We start from the raw sequence: 17855 nt of genomic DNA on the forward strand, positions 1-17855 counted from the left end.
TCACTACTTCTAACCAATAGTTCCAAAGTGGAAAACCTGTTAATGAATTCCTTTTATAATTTTGGAAAGAAAAAAAAAATTGTTATGTTTCTTTGTAGGTGGAAAGAATGCTGCATTTTTGGGCAAGTCAAGTCCACCGCCATCTGAATGTAACCCCTTGGACAGCACGAGCGCGCAGCAAGAAAAAATCAGGATTTTCAAATCACATTGTAACCCGATTCAATGCAATAATTATAGTCCTGCATGTAAGTCATCTATTTCTGTCTTTTTATACATATACTTGTAGTTTGGCAAAGAAAATAGTTCCTTGACTCTAGGGCTCCAGGTTTACTAGCACAGCCCCTTTCACACGAGCGAGTTTTCCGTGCGGGTGCAATGTGTGACGTGAACGCATAGCACCCGACTGAATCCTGACCCATTCATTCCAATGGGTCTGTGTATATGAGTGTTTTTTTTTTACGCATCACTTGCGTGAAAAACGCAGCATGTTTTATATTCTGAGTTTTTCACGCAGCCCTGGCCCCATAGAAGTGAATGGGGCTTCAGTGAAAAACGCTTTTCATCCAGAAGCAGGTGCAGATGTAATGCGTTTTTCACTGATGGCTGCTAGGAGATGTTGTTTGTAATCCTTCAGTTTTTTTATCACGTGCGTTAAAAACACATTGAAATGCATTACGCCTGCGCGGAAAAAACTGATCAACTGAACGCAATCACAGAGAAAACTGACTGAACTTGCTTGTAAAATGGTGCAAGTTTCCCTGAACGCATCTGGACCTAATCCATCACGCTTGTGGGAAAAGGGCCTTAGATTCCACATACTGCGCCCTTCTTACCTGTCCTGTTGACTTGACATATTGTGAGATGAGCGGAGCAAGATGACCGGTTTTAAAGAAATAATTTGTGTGACTCTGTAAGGCCTCTTTCACACGGGCGTTGCGGGAAAATGTGCGGGTGCGTTGCGGGAACACCCACGATTTTTCCGCACGAGTGCAAAACATTGTAATGCGTTTTGCACTCGCGTGAGAAAAATTGCGCGTGTTTGGTACCCAAACCCGAACTTCTTCACAGAAGTTCGGGCTTGGGATCGGTGTTCTGTAGATTGTATTATTTTAACATGGTTATAAGGGAAGATAATAGCATTCTGAATACAGAATGCATAGTGCAATAGCGCTGGAGGGGTAAAAAAAATAAAAAATAAAATAAAAAAAAATAAATAAAATTTAACTCACCTTAATCCACTTGTTCGCGATGCCGTCATGTCCTTCTGGCTTCATCTGATCTCTGTGCAGCAACAGGACCTTTGATGACGTCACTCCGGTCATCACATGGTACGTCACATGATCTTTTACCATGGTGATGGATCATGTGATGACCAGAATGACGTCACCAAAGGGTCCTGTTGCAGCACAGAGATCAGATGAAGCCAGAAGGAGATGCCGGGCTACGCGAACAAGTGGACTAAGGTGAGATAATTTTTTATTTTTTATTTTTTAACCCCTCCAGCGCTATTTTACTATGCATTCTGTATTCAGAATGCTATTATTTTCCCTTATAACCATGTTATAAGGGAAAATAATAATGATCGGGTCTCCATCCCGATCGTCTCCTAGCAACCGTGCGTGAAAATCGCACCGCATCCACGCTTGCTTGCGAATGCTTGCGATTTTCACGCAACCCCATTCATTTCTATGGGGCCTGCGTTACGTGAAGACGCACAAAGAGCAGCATGCTGCGATTTTCACGCAATGCACAAGTGATGCGTGAAAATCACCGCTCGTGTGCACAGCCCCATAGAAATGAATGGGTCGGTATTCAGTGCGGGTGCAATGCGTTCACCTCCCGCATCGCATCCGCGCGGAATACTCGCTCGTGTGAAAGGGGCCTAAGGCTTCTGCGAGTAGCATAAAAGTTTTATGTTTTTTATGCCCTGTTATCCGGCACCACTCATCTTGGTAAATAAGGACACATGTCCACATAAAGATGAAAGGTAAGAAAGGAGACAAATCTACACTGAACAAAAATATAAACGCAACACTTTCGGTTTTGCTCCCATTTTGCATGAGCTGAAAGATCTGAAACATTTACTACATACACAAAAGACCCATTACTAGAGGTGGGACGAATCCAATTTTTTTCGAATCCGAAAAGGTTCTCGAATCTATCAAATCTTTGGAATCTCGAATCCTACGAATCCTGTACATAAGAATTGTGTGAACAGTGTAAGAAACAAAGTGATCCAAACACTTATAGGGGGGATCTGTGGATGGCACTGTTATGGGGGGGGGGGTCTGTGAATGGCACTGTTATGGGGGGGGATCTGTGGATGACACACTGTTATGGGGGGATCTGTGAATGGCACTGTTTTGGGGGGGTCTGTGAATGGCACTGTTTTGGGGGGGGGGGTCTGTGGGTGGCACACTGTTATGGGGGATCTGTGGATGGCACTGTTATGGGTGATCTGTGGATGGCAGTGTTATGGGTGATCTGTGGATGGCACTGTTATGGGGGATCTCTGGATGGCACTGTTATGGGTGATCTGTGGATGGCAGTGTTATGGGTGATCTGTGGATGGCACTGTTATGGGTGATCTGTGGATGGCAGTGTTATGGGGGATCTCTGGATGGCAGTGTTATGGGGGATCTCTGGATGGCACTGGTATGGGGGATCTGTGGATGGCACTGTTATGGGGGATCTCTGGATGGCAGTGTTATGGGGGATCTCTGGATGGTACTGTGATGGGGGGATCTGTGGATGACACATATGCATCTTATGCTATGTGCCATCCACAGATCCCCCCATAACAGTGTCCCTACAGTGTGAATAACCCCCAATACAGGGGCTGGGGGCCGGCATCTGGATTAGTAATGACAGCGGGGATCGGTGCAGTCCCTGTATTCTAATGCACCGGCCCCGATCACTGTTGTATAATCTTATTCTTATCTGGCCTGTAGGCATTGTTAATAATAATAATTTGTAATCCAGCTGTATTACTTACATCTAAGTTCCGTAGCAGGGAGGAGGCAGGCAGGAGGCAGGCCGGAAATACGGGTGGGCAAGGCGTCACTCACTACGTTATGCACCTGCGCCGCCCACTTTATGAATGAACCAGGCAGCGCGGGCGCGTGACGTAGTGAGTGACGCGCCTCTCTCCTCCCTGCTACGGAACTTTGCTGTAAGTAATACAGCTGGATTACAAATGATTATTATTAATAATGCCTACAGGCTAGATAAGAATAAGATTATACAACAGTGAGCGGGGCCGGTGCATTAGAATACAGGGATTGCACCGGTCCCCATTGTCAGGATTCGTCAGATTCCAATTCTACAAAATAGGTCGGGATTCGAGTCCACAAATCCCTCGAATCTTGTTAGATTCGAAGGATTTGTGGATTCGACGGATTCGTCGTCCCACCTCTACCCATTACTCTCAAATATTGTTCACAAATCTGTCTAAATCTGTGTTAGTGAGCACTTCTCCTTTACTGAGATAATCCATCCCACCTCACAGGTGTGGCATATCAAGGTGCTGAAAACCAGTCAGTATCTGCTGTTGCCACTATTTGCCTCATGCAGTCCAACACATCTCCGTCGCATAGAGTTGATCAGGTTGTTGATTGTGGCCTGTGGAATGTTGGTCCACTCCTCCTCAATAGCTGTGCGAAATTGCTGAATATTGCCAGGAACACGCTGTCATATACGCCGATCCAGAGCATCCCAAAAATGCTCAATGGGTGACATGTCCGGTGAGTATGCTGGCCATGCAAGAACTGGGATGTTTTCAGCTTCCAGGAATTGTGTACAGATCCTTGCAATATGGGGCCGTGCATTATCATGCTGCAACATGAGGTGATGGCAGTGGATGAACGGCACAACAATGGGCCTCAGGATCTCGTCACGGTATCTCTGTGCATTCACAATGCCATCAATAAAATGCACCTGTGTTCGTTTGCCATAACATACGCCTGCCCATATCATAACCCCACCGCCATCGTGGGCCACTCGATCCAGAACGTTGAAGTCAGTAAACCGCTCACCCACACCACTCCACACATGCTGTCTGCCATTTGCCCTGAACAGTGAAAACAGGGACTCAATGTGAGAATTTTCCCACTCAAGTCACTGGAGACGGCTTATGGTAGAGAAATGAACATTCATTTCACAGGCAACAGCTCTGGTAGACATTCCTGCAGTCAGCATGCCAATTGCACGCTCCCTAAAACTTTGCGACATCTGTGGCATTGTGCTGTGTGATCAAACTGCACATTTCAGAGTGGCCTTTTATTGTGGGCGGTCTAAGGCACACCTGTGCAATATTCATGCTGTCTAATCAGTACCTTGATATGCCACACCTGTGAGGTGGGATGGATTATCTCGGCAAAGAAGAAGAGCTCACTAACACAGATTTGTGAACAATATTTGAGAGTAATGGGTCTTTTGTGTTTGTAGAAAATGTTTCAGATCTTTGAGTTCAGCTCATGCAGAATGGGAGCAAAACCGAAAGTGTTGCGTTTATATTTTTGTTCAGTGTATGTTGTTTTATAACGTTGTCAACTATGCTACTGTCTCACACAGTGACTCACGGGATCACTGCTAGAAGGGTTAATAATTAATTGGATCACTGCTAGAAGGGTTTCTACTGGCCACCTTAACCCATAGCGCCGTATATATATGGCGTTATGTGCCTTCGTGTGTATGGAGCGGGCCTCTGCAGTGGGCCCACTCCATACACGGCGGTTGCTGGCTGCATCATATAGCTGACACCCACGCCTCCTCTGTTATTTAACCCCTCAGGTGCCACAAACAACACTAATCGGCGGACTTGTGAGTGACGGCAGAGCGTTGTGGCTCCTTCTTCCTTCCGATCGGAGCCCCAGCAGTGAAATCGCAGTGCTACAATCGGTTGCCATGGCAGCCTGGACGCTGCTGAAATGTTCCAGGCCTACCATGGCTTTCTCCATACTGAGCTATGCACGAGGCACGGCTCAGAATAGGGACTGTAAAAATCCTAATAGACATCTATTAGGGTGAATAGAGGAGGGGATCAAAAGATCCCAGGTTCTAGTCCCTAAGGGGGCTAATATTTATTAAAAAAATAAGTGAAAAGTTTTTTAAAAAAATAAAAAAATATATATATATATATTAAAAGTTTAAATCACCCTCTTTCCCAATTTTACATATAAAATATATAAACAATAAAAAAAATTATACATATTGGGTATCACCGCATCCGAAAATATCTGAACTATTAAAATATAAAAAAAAAATCTTGTGCGGTGAACGCCATAATGAAAAAAAATGAAAAACACACGATTTGCCATTTTTATTGTCATCTTGTCTCCCCAAAAAATTTAATAAAGGTGATCAAAAAGTCTTACATACTACAAAAATGGTACCAATAAAGACGACAGTTTGTTACACAAAAAACAAGCCCTTACACAGCTCAGTAGACTGAAATAAATAAGTTATGGTTGTCAGAAAATGGTAAGCAATGCAAAGGTAAAAAATTTTTTTGATTTTTCCAAAGCTTTTAATTTTTTTAAAAGTAGTCAAATATATATATATATTCATGTTTGGTATTGCCGCATTTGTATTTAGCCACAGAATAAGGACGTCAGGTCATTTTCAGTACCTTGTGAACGATGTGATGTCAAAACCCCAAGAAACTTGCAGGAATTCTATATTTTTTTTATTTATTATTTTATTTTGCCACACAGAGAATTTTTTTCCTGTTTTCTAATACAAGACTTGGTAAATTAAACGGTGGCATTAAAATATGCATCTTGTCCCACAAAAAAATAAGCCTTCATATAACTATGTGAACAGAAAAATAAAAAAGTTATGGCTATTGTAACGTGGGAAGGAAAAATCCAAAACGTAAAAATGGAAATAGGCCCGGTCTTTAAGGGGTTAAGGCGTCATGCACACGGCCGATGCTCGGCTGTTCTTTCCATTGGGGACTTGAATGGATTCGTGATCCATCCGCATTACAAAAAAACAAGTTCTATTTTATTTGCGGTCTGGAGGCACAGAGAGAAACCCCACGGAAGCACTCCGGATTGCTTCTGTGGCCCGTGGGGTTCTGTGCCTTCATTCCACACCGCACCTTCCGAATTGTGGACCCATTCAAGTGAATGGGTCCGTATATGTGATGCGGTGAGCACGCGGCCGGTGCCCGCATATTGTGGACCTGCTGTTTGAGGGCCGCAATACGGCCACGGCGGTCCTGTGCATGAGGCCTAAGAGTTTACTGCATTTTCTAGGTTATGCTTGTGATTTCAACAGCTGTACATGAGTTAACTAGCTAAGTGTTTTTTGCCCTACTCAGTAGGTGGAAGGCTGTCCCTGCCCCCTCTGAGTTAGGAGAAATTCATAAAAGCAAAAAGGGTATGAGTCAGGCGGAGGAAAGATATTGGGAGTAAGGGAAAGGGGAGGGAAGGGACACCAATGAGACAAAAGAAGGTGATGTTCACTGGTAGTAAGTCCTTGTTGTATAAGATAGATGAGCAGAGTGGTGGAAGACGAGGCAGCAACCTACTAAAGAGAATTAAACAGACTTCATTAATCAGTGTGAGACTGTGATAAAATGCAAAGAAAAAAAGGCGTGAGGCGCCAATATACACCGAGTGCCCACATAGAAAGTTACTAAGTGGTAAAAACGCTAGGGATGCTTATAAAAGTGGTAGACTCATTTATCTGTTAACCAGCCAGAAAACTTGGAGTTAAAATTACAGTATACCGCATGGAATACTTCACCAGGAAGATAAACTCAAGACACTTGCATCCCTCACCTCCCTCGCCGAGGTTGCCTGTAGAATACCAACCACCCGTCCGTTCAGCAAGATGGATCAGAGGACTCCAATAAAAGGAAAGTAGTTAATGAGGAAATAAGCTTGACGTGTTTCGGGGATTACCATAGAGGTCCCCTTCCTCAGGACCATATAAAATACATAAAATGACTTACATATATATATAGTTATAGGTAATGGTAATCTGGTCCCCCATGTGCATCCACGCGGATGTTGGTCCACATTACTTCCGGTCCGGATGTGTCACTTACGGTTCTGAAGTGTCAGCTGATGCGTTCCAGCGCTGGATCACATATACTGCTCACAAGCACAAATAACCGGAGGGATCAAGTACTTTCAAATTATATTAATGGAGGCATCAAAAAGGCAGGACTTAAAGAGTACAGATAATGTAGTAGATATCACCTGCAGTCCTATGTAACACCACAGATAACACAGTGATAACTCTCTGAGTACAGATAATGTAGTAGATATCACCTGCAGTCCTATGTAACACCACAGATAACACAGTAATAACTCTCTGAGTACAGATAATGTAGGAGATGTCACCTGCAGTCCTATGTAACACCACAGATAACACAGTGATAACTCTCTGAGTACAGATAATGTAGTAGATGTCACCTGCAGTCCTATGTAACACCACAGATAACACAGGGATAACTCTCTGAGTACAGATAATGTAGGAGATGTCACCTGAAGTCCTATGTAACACCACAGATAACAGTGATCACTAGTGATGAACAGCATGGGCAATATTTTTTTTCGCGATATATCCCGAATTTTTCGCATAATATTCAACATAAATTAGCGAATTCTAGAATTCATGATCTCCAGTTATTATTTTCTTGATTGCGCAAATCGGCAATATAATATTCGTGATTGCGCAAATCAGCACTAATGATGTGCATATTACCTATCAGCTACACTATATCACTATCTAACCTACACTGACTATCTGTATTATATGAATGAGCTAACTATCTAATGTAATGACTCAGCAAAGCACAGAGCACAGCAATGTCACTGCTCTCTCTCTCAGAACTGCATAAAACTGCAGAAAGTGGCTGCTGGGGAGGTTCTTATATAGTAAGGGGGTCGGCAACTTTCCTATTGGTTGCTTGGGATGTTGCTAAGCTCAGACAAAGCTTTTGCAGCCTTCTCATTGGCCCACAAGCAAGAAGCAGTGAGGGATCACATGGGTACTGATGAAAAAAATCTAAAATATTTGTGATTATGAAGATACAGCAATATATTCTAAATCATCGCCAATTCTCAAAGTGACGATATTCATGATAAAAATTAGCAATTAGAATATTCGCAATCAATACTAGTGATCACTCTGAGTACAGATAATGTAGTAGATGTCACCTGCAGTCCTATGTAACACCACAGATAACACAGTGATAACCCTGAGTACAGATAATGTAGTAGATGTCACCTGCAGTCCTATGTAACACTACAGATAACACAGTGATAACTCTCTGAGTACAGATAATGTAGTAGATGTCACCTGCAGTCCTATGTAACACCACAGATAACACAGTGATAACTCTCTGAGTACAGATAATGTAGTAGATGTCACCTGCAGTCCTATGTAACACCACAGATAACACAGTGATAACTCTGAGTACAGATAATGCAGGAGATGTCACCTGCAGTCCTATGTAACACCACAGATAACACAGTGATAACTCTCTGAGTACAGATAATGTAGTAGATGTCACCTGCAGTCCTATGTAACACCACAGATAACACAGTGATAAGTCTCTGAGTACAGATAATGTAGTAGATGTCACCTACAGTCCTATGTAACACCACAGATAACACAGTGATAACTCTCTGAGTACAGATAATGTAGTAGATGTCACCTGCAGTCCTATGTAACACCGCAGATAACACAGTGATAAGTCTCTGAGTACAGATAATGTAGTAGATGTCACCTGCAGTCCTATGTAACACCACAGATAACACAGTGATAAGTCTCTGAGTACAGATAATGTAGGAGATGTCACCTGCAGTCCTATGTAACACCACAGATAACACAGTGATAACTCTCTGAGTACAGATAATGTAGTAGATGTCACCTGCAGTCCTATGTAACACCACAGATAACACACTGATAACTCTCTGAGTACAGATAATGTAGTAGATGTCACCTGCAGTCCTATGTAACACCACAGATAACACAGTGATAACTCTCTGAGTACAGATAATGTAGTAGATGTCACCTGCAGTCCTATGTAACACCAGCGATAACACAGTGATAACTCTGAGTACAGATAATGTAGTAGATGTCATCTGCAGTCCTATGTAACACCAGCGATAACACAGTGCTAACTCTCTGTGTACAGATAATGTAGGAGATGTCACCTGCAGTCCTATGTAACACCAGCGATAACACAGTGGGGCAGCAGAACACACCCCTCCACTCGCTCTGTCTGCTCGCTCTCAAACAGCACATGCACACAGGCAGTGCCGCTGTGGGGCTCGGGTTTAATATCCAAGCAGCGCTGCGCTCACAGCGCCATGAATGGACAGCAGGCAGGCAGTCATGTGACAGTGTCAGCAGATTCTCCTGTGCTCTGGTGGGCCATTCTGACGCTGTCTTAGACCACATTTACACGACCGTAGTGTTTTGCGGATCAGCAAATTGTGGATCCGCAAAACACGTACGCAAAACACGTACGCCGGCCCATCTGCGTCCCGCAATTTGCAGAATCTTTAGTCCACAGCCAGCTCTTCAAAAAGGGGTTAAGATTATCTCTTACTCTGGAGGACCTCTCCTGTCTTCTATTAAACAGACATTCCACCAATTAGAATGGACACTGGGTAATACCTGATTTCCCCTGCGGAGGCGCTGATGGAAAATTGAATGCCCACAGAGCTGATTGCTGGAGGTCCCAGCAGGGGGTTATCCTGTGATCAGTTGTTGTTGTTTTTTGTCAAAGAACCATTAACAAGAAGGTCCAGTGGAGAGAGAACCTCTTTTAACTCAAAACTTGGTTATGTTTATTTGCAGGTGATAAGATGGCTAAAATTTTGGCCTGGACATATAAATGTGCAACTAAATGTAACTTCTTGGGCAGCATGCGCCTACAGCAACTACAAATCAGCATGGGCACGTTATGTTATGGCAATCCCAACTGCTCTGTGAACATCGATTGTGAGTCATATATTCCTGGCTATTTCTATGTGTTCTGTACTTGTCCTTTAAAAATGAAAAACAATTTTAGATTCCACATAAGTGAATTGACATTCTGATGCGCCCCTCTCTATCTTTCCTCTTGGCTCGACATATCCTGAGATGAATAGAACAAGATGGTCGGTTTTAAAGAACAAAACATGTCTGTCTAGCTCTGCAGGGCTTTGCAAGTAACCTGAAAGTTTTATTTTTCCAAGCTGATTATCTTGCATCACTTGTTCTGTCTTCATACACGTTCACACAGTAAACTCTTCCTGTTCTTTGTAGTCTAACTTGTTTATTGGTCAACAGGTTGTACTCTGCGCGGAGTGAGAGATTGTACATGTGTGGTAAAACTACAAGAATACCAAAAACATGTAGAAGTATAAAACATAGGATAGCATGTACTATAACATTTATAATGACAGTGCAACGGGTGGCCTCCACCTAGGGCCCTCTATATACTGTCCCAGGTTTAGTAGGAATGCTGAGTGGTATAGTGTGGCCTAAAATGTCTCTTTATGTGTGTCACGTTGCTCCTACCTGGATACCGCTGGACCCCAGGCTTTGGCCCTGAAGCAATAAAAAAGGGGGAATAATTGAGAGATTTAACCGCCTCCGGACCGCCTAACGCAGGATCGCGTTCCGGAGGCGGCAGTCTCAGGCAGAGTCACGCATATACGCGTCATCTCGCGAGACGCGAGATTTCCTGTGAACGCGCGCACACAGGCGCGCGCGTTCACAGGAACTGCAGGTAAGCGAGTGGATCTACAGCCTGCCAGCGGCGATCGTTCGCTGGCAGGCTGTAGATGTGATTTTTTTAACCCCTAACAGGTATATTAGACGCTGTTTTGATAACAGCGTCTAATATACCTGCTACCTGGTCCTCTGGTGGTCCCTTTTACTTGGATCGACACCCAGAGGACACAGGCAGCTCTGTAATAAGTAGCACCAAGCACCACACTACACTACACCCCCCTGTCACTTATTAACCCCTTATTAACCCCTGATCACCCCATATAGACTCCCTGATCACCCCCCTGTCATTGATCACCCCCCTGTAAGGCTCCATTCAGATGTACATATGTGTTTTACGGATCCACAGATCCATGGATCGGATCCGCAAAGCACATACGGACATCTGAATGGAGCCTTATAGGGGGGTGATCAATGACAGGGGGGTGATCACCCCATATAGACTCCCTGATCACCCCCCTGTCATTGATCAACCCCCTGTAAGGCTCCATTCAGACGTCCGTATGTGTTTTTTTGGATCCGATCCATGGATCCGTGGATCCGCAAAACACATACGGACCTCTGAATGGAGCCTTACAGGGGGGTGATCAATGACAGGGGGGTGATCACCCCATATAGACTCCATGATCACCCCCCTGTCATTGATCACCCCCCTGTAAGGCTCCATTCAGACATTTTTTTAGCACAAGTTAGTGGAAATTGTTTTTTTTTTTTTTTCTTACAAAGTCTTATATTCCACAAATTTGTGACAAAAAATAAAATCTCACATGAACTCACCATACCCCTCACGGAATCCAAATGCATAAAAATTTTTAGACATTTATATTCCAGACTTCTTCTCACGCTTTAGGGCCCCTAAAATGCCAGGGCAGTATAAATACCCCACATGTGACCCCCATTTCGGAAAGAAGACACCCCAAGGTATTCGCTGAGGGGCATATTGAGTCCATGAAAGATTGAACTTTTTGTCCCAAGTTAGCGGAAAGGGAGACTTTGTGAGAAAAAATAAATAAATCAATTTCCGCTAACTTGTGCTAAAAAAAATAAATCTTCTATGAACTCGCCATGCCCCTCATTGAATACCTTGGGGTGTCTTCTTTCCAAAATGTGGGGTATTTATACTTCCCTGGCATCTTAGGGGCCCTAAAGCGTGAGAAGAAGTCTGGGATCCAAATGTCTAAAAATGCCCTCCTAAATGGAATTTGGGCCCCTTTGCGCATCTAGGCTGCAAAAAAGTGTCACACATGTGGTATCACCGTACTCAGGAGAAGTTGGGCAATGTGTTTTGGGGTGTCATTTTACATATACCCATGCTGGGTGAGAGAAATATCTCGGTCAAATGCCAACTTTGTATAAAAAAATGGGAAAAGTTGTCTTTTGCCGAGATATTTCTCTCACCCAGCATGGGTATATGTAAAAAGACACACCAAAACACATTGCACAACTTCTTCTGAGTACGGCAATACCACATGTGTGACACTTTTTTGCAGCCTAGGTGGACAAAGGGGCCCACATTCCAAAGAGCACCTTTAGGATTTCACAGGGCATTTTTTACACATTTTGATTTCAAACTACTTCTCACGCATTAGGTCCCCTAAAATGCCAGGGCAGTATAACTACCCCACAAGTGACCCCATTTTGGAAAGAAGACACCCCAAGGTATTCCGTGAGGGGCATGGCGAGTTCCTAGAATTTTTTATTTTTTGTGACAAGTTAGCGGAAAATGATGATTTTTTTTCTTACAAAGTCTCATATATGACTAAACTTGTGACAAAAAATAAAAACTTCCATGAACTCACTATGCCCATCACGAAATACCTTGGGGTGTCTTCTTTCCAAAATGGGGTAGCTTGTTGGGTAGTTATACTGCACTGGCATTTTAGGGGCCCTAATGCGTGAGAAGTAGTTTGAAATCAAAATGTGTAAAAAATGCCCTGTGAAATCCTAAAGGTGCTCTTTGGAACGTAGGCCCCTTTGCCCACCTAGGCTGCAAAAAAGTGTCACACATGTGGTATCGCCGTACTCAGGAGAAGTTGGGCAATGTGTTTTGGGGTGTCATGTTACATATACCCATGCTGAGTGAGATAAATATCTCGGTCAAATGCCAACTTTGTATAAAAAAAATGGGAAAAAAGTTGACATTTAGAGAGATATTTCTCTCACCCAGCATGGGTATATGTAAAAAGACACCCCAAAACACATTGCCAAACTTCTCCTGAGTACGGCGATACCAGATGTGTGACACTTTTTTGCAGCCTAGGTGGGCAAAGGGGCCCACATTCCAAAGAGCACCTTTAGGATTTGACAGGGCATTTTTTACATATTTGGATTTCAAACTACTTCTCACGCATTAGGGCCCCTAAAATGCCAGGGCAGTATAACTACCCCACAAGTGACCCCATTTTGGAAAGAAGACACCCCAAGGTATTTCATGATGGGCATAGTGAGTTCATGGAAGTTTTTATTTTTTGTCACAAGTTAGTGGAATATGATACTTTGTAAGAAAAAAAAAAAGTTCTATGGACTCACTATGCCCATCAACGAATATCTTAGGGTGTCTACTTTCCGAAATGGGGTCATTTGTGGGGTGTTGTTACTGTCTGGGCATTGTAGAACCTCAGGAAACATGACAGGTGCTCAGAAAGTCAGAGCTGCTTCAAAATGCGGAAATTCACATTTTTGTACCATAGTTTGTAAACGCTATAACTTTTACCCAAACCATATTTTCTTTACTCAAACATTTTTTTTTATCAAGGACATGTAGAACATTAAATTTAGAGAAAAATTTATATAGAAATGTAGTTTTTTTGAAAAATTTTACAACTGAAAGAGAAAAATGTCTTTTTTTTTTGCAAAAATGTCGGTAAATTTCGATTAATAACAAAAAAAGTAAAAATGTCAGCAGCAATGAAATACCACCAAATGAAAGCTCTATTAGTGAGAAGAAAAGGAGGTAAAATTCATTTGGGTGGTAAGTTGCATGACTGAGCAATAAACCGTGAAAGTAGTGTAGTGCAGAATTGTAAAAAGTGGTCTGGTCATTAAGGGTGTTTAAGCTAGGGGAGCTGAGGTGGTTAAAGAAATAACTTGAGTCCAGACCTTGAAGTTGAAGTTCAACAGCAGCTTTACTTGCAAAAACATTTCTTCCAACAGTTTACAGGCTTTGTCTTGGTTCCAGCAGGCTTTAGCATTAAACTGGTAGGCAAACTCGACCCTGCTATATTTGTTTCTCTCACTGCAGTACTGACAGGCTGACTGGATGATGGCTTCTTCTTTATGCTGCCTTTCACTCTGTAGTCTAACTTATCTTCAGCCGAGGAACTAATCTCCTGGCTCTTGAGGCTTTAGGCTTTTGCCTCCATGGCCAGCAAAGCTTAGTCTTTTAGATAACTTGAATGGTTTTGGGGTGAGAAGGCCTCCATTAACTCACGGCTGTTGGGGCGATTTTGTGCAACCTTAAATTAGATAGAGCGAGCATTTTTTGGGCCCTTGGTGCTATCAATATGGTCAGGCTATAGCCGGAAGGTAAGGTCTTCTTCCTTGCATATACTGTAGCAGTCGCAGGTTTTAATCCCACAAAACACTTGGAGAGGTCTTTCTTCGGTTCATTTTTGTCCAAGTCATTTAACTCATAATAAAAGTTGATAGAAAATCTTATGTGTATGGTAAAATGGCCTGATGAAAGTAATGCTTTATTAACTTTATTTTTACTCAACTTTACTTTTTCCTGATATCTATACATAATACTCCCCATATCTAGCTGAGGATCTATTTCTCTGTGTAAAGGCAAATTCGAAGCCAGAGCTGAGTGTCACATATGAGAAAAATGATTACATCTTCTGCTTTTGTCCCCAGTGTGCTGATCTCTAACCCTTTCAATGAAATGGAGAGGGGATTGTCCAGGGGTGTCACAAAGCAGCACTCGAAGGATTCAGCCCCACCCCCTGGTGCACCATTTGCATATGAATACAAATGCAGATATCTAAGAAATATATCATTTTAATCAGCATGATCACCACTACCAGACAATATGCCTGGTTTAATAGGGTTGATCATGCTGACAGAGGCTCTTTAAACTTCCCTTGGTTTCTGCATTCTTATACTTTTCTGCAGCACTGCAAGGGTTAACCTTTCCCTTTGTTCTGTGTCCAGCTGATTTTCAATGTGATTATCAGCCCTCCTACATATACAAGTCGGTTTGCTCCACCCTGTGCCTGAGCAATATGTCTCCACAGATATTGCCAGTTTCTGTTTGATTCTGCTAGTTTGCAAGTCCATACTAAAGAGCTATAATCCATTTGTCTTCGTGTGTACCGACTTGGGCCTGATTCCTGGACTCTGCCTCTCTGGCGCCTGACCTGACCCATGCCTGTTCACTTTGCTGATCCGGAGATGCCTGCCCTGACTTCTGAACTGAAATACAGATTTGCAAGAACTCGAATTGCTCTGATCTGTACCTGATTGCTGAGTACGACTATAGCCTGATCTCTTGGTACGTCACACTGGTGTCTCTGATTCCCAAAGGTCAGCAGCCAACCACACTGGTTGGTTTGCAGAGTGGACCCATAACCCCGATCTTGACAAGGTGGTCCATATAGTATTTCATAGGTAGAGCAGATACTTTTTTTTGTGATGGGTAGATCTTGCTTTGGAAGACCACTAGTGTCTATATATTGCTTGGAAGTTCACTGATTTCAATCCACAGAAAAGATGACCACTGCCCAACAAGTTCTTTAGACAAAGCTAAATGATTGTGCTTTCATTAGGCTCTAACAGAAGCACCACCACTTTATCAAAGAGAATAGTGACTTATGAGAGAACTACATATGTTCATGTATTAACAATATTTTATTTCTCTTTCTCCAATCTGATTCTAGCGCTAACTGACAACTCTCCCCTCAATGGACTGGGCTGCCCATCCTGCTTATCTGCTAACTCTACCTGGTGTCACACTGATGAAACCATACAGTGCAGAGGGGATGAGACTATGTGTCTTCTTCTGCAGACAACACAAGAATCAGGTATAATTTTTTTTATTATTTCTTTTATTTTACTTTAAAGAAACCATTGAGAAATATTGAAATATCCTCTCCTGAACTAGTGAGCACAATTCTAACACAATTATGGGCAGTCTTTGTGTTAAGAAATAAGGAAGGACCAACATGCAGATATGTCCAATCTTACCTTTGCTTTGATTTGATTAAGGACCTCAATTTCACATGACACAGATTCCATACAATAATGTGACATGCTAACAAAACCCTTACCAGGCTGCAATGCATACCACAACCATTGGGTAGCCACACATATAAAATTAGAGATCTTGTGACAAAATTTTGAGAAATCACATCTTTTTTTGTTGTCAAATTGTTCATCTCACACCACATGTCTCAGTGTATGAGGAGTCAAGAGCAAATGTAAAGGACACATCTGTATGACTCCTTTTCCATGCTACTTTTATTGGCATCACAGGCTAGCAATACAAGGGCCAACAACTGACTATATATATATATATATATATATATATAATTATTTATTTATTTATTTAGTTAGTTTAGAAAGTCTGCATATTTCAGGTCTAATATTGTGTTAAATGAAAGTCCTTCTGTGGATCTTTGCAGGATCAATGTCAACTTCAACAGCCTTTCGAGGGTGCGCATCAATGTCTATCTGTGATCTTGGCAGTCAGTCCCAAAATGAGACCGGATCATTCACTGAGGTTAAGATTAACTGCACGAGAGCCAGCACCAGCGGTAGCAACAGAGGCAGCATGAGTGACCATAAAGTCGTCTTGACTTCAGCCATTGTGTGTCTCCTGCTGAAATTGTTCTTCTAGGATTTTTGGAGGAATGTGGCCGAAATAAATGACAAAGATGTATATATCGTTGTGTATTTCATATTGTTCCTTAATTCCTTCCATTGTCAGTAACTTTTTTACTAAACCTTGGCTGGAAAATATCTAAGTGCAGAAGTCATATAACAATTGTCTCCATCGAGAAGAAAGGAACAATGGCAGTAGTAGGACAAAAAACTAAAAAAAATTAGAGCTAGGCAAAGCATACAAAAGGGCAGATATATTAAAGGGGTTATCCAGGAAAATATGTTTATGACTTATCCTTAGGTTAGGTCATTATCAGTATCATATCTGTAGGGGTGTAACACCCAGAACCTCGACAATCATCTGTTAGAAGAGGTCTTGGGCACCGCAGCCTCTTATTAGGCCGGTCACATCACTCTATATCGGTCATGAGGCCTAATTGCAGCACAGCTCCATTCAAGTCAATGAGGCTGAACTGCAATACCAAGCACTGCCACTATATGATTTACGGTGCTGTCCTTGGAAACCTTACAGGAGCCTTCATCCTGAGGATAAGTCATCATCTTTTTCCAGGATAACCCCTTTCACAAGTTTGAGCCTAGTAGGGGTGAGCGAATTGCATTTTGGATCCAAGATCCAAAGTTGATTTGTTCCCCAACTTCTTTTTAATGCTGTACAGAGACCTGTGTCCAAACAGCATTACAATGTATGCGCTGCGCAGAGGCAAATTGGTTAAATCCAAAGTCGTACGAGACTTCGGTGAAGAACTTCGGCCTTTGATTGTACAACTTTAAAAACATTTAAAAACAGCAATCTGAAGGCTTTGGTTCTGAGGTACCAGTCGGTCCTGAAGCCGACTTCGGATTGCTGTTTAAATTTTTTTTTTAAGTTGTAGAATCAAAGGCCGAAGGTCTTCACAGAAGTGTCATGCGACTTTGGACTTAACGAAGTTTGCCTCTGCGCAAAACCCATACATGTTAATGGAAAGAGGACTCTGTGCAGCATTAAAACGAAGTTGGGGAACAAATCGACTTTGGATATTTGATCAGGGGATCTTTTGATTGCTTCTAGAATTATACAGTCAGTGCTATACTGATAGTCACCAGCAGCCCGCGTCAAAGAGTCATGTCCTTCTAGGCTGGGACCTTCATTAGGCTTCAGACTGCTGTGCAGATACATTGGCTTCCTGTGATGTCATTTTTGGGATGCGGATAGAAGTCTGCTTCCGCTGTATATTGCTTAGTTGCCATGATCGCTATTGACCAAGGAATTTAAGGGATTATTTGTCTCAGAT

General features: G+C 42.6%; 1 protein-coding gene across 1 annotated transcript in view; it reads left to right on the top strand.

The window, feature by feature from the left end:
* Positions 1-16784, top strand: part of LOC120992382 — a 34703-nt gene extending 17919 nt beyond the window's left edge. The window contains exons 3-6 of the mRNA XM_040421336.1: positions 99-245; positions 9826-9969; positions 15621-15764; positions 16365-16784. Of these exons, the coding sequence (XP_040277270.1) occupies positions 99-245; positions 9826-9969; positions 15621-15764; positions 16365-16579 (650 nt within the window). The 3' untranslated portion in view covers positions 16580-16784. The remainder of the gene's footprint in view (positions 1-98; positions 246-9825; positions 9970-15620; positions 15765-16364) is intronic.
* The last annotated feature ends 1071 nt before the right edge of the window (positions 16785-17855 follow it).

This window comes from Bufo bufo, chromosome 1 (assembly GCF_905171765.1).
Source record: "Bufo bufo chromosome 1, aBufBuf1.1, whole genome shotgun sequence".
Lineage (NCBI taxonomy): Eukaryota > Metazoa > Chordata > Amphibia > Anura > Bufonidae > Bufo > Bufo bufo.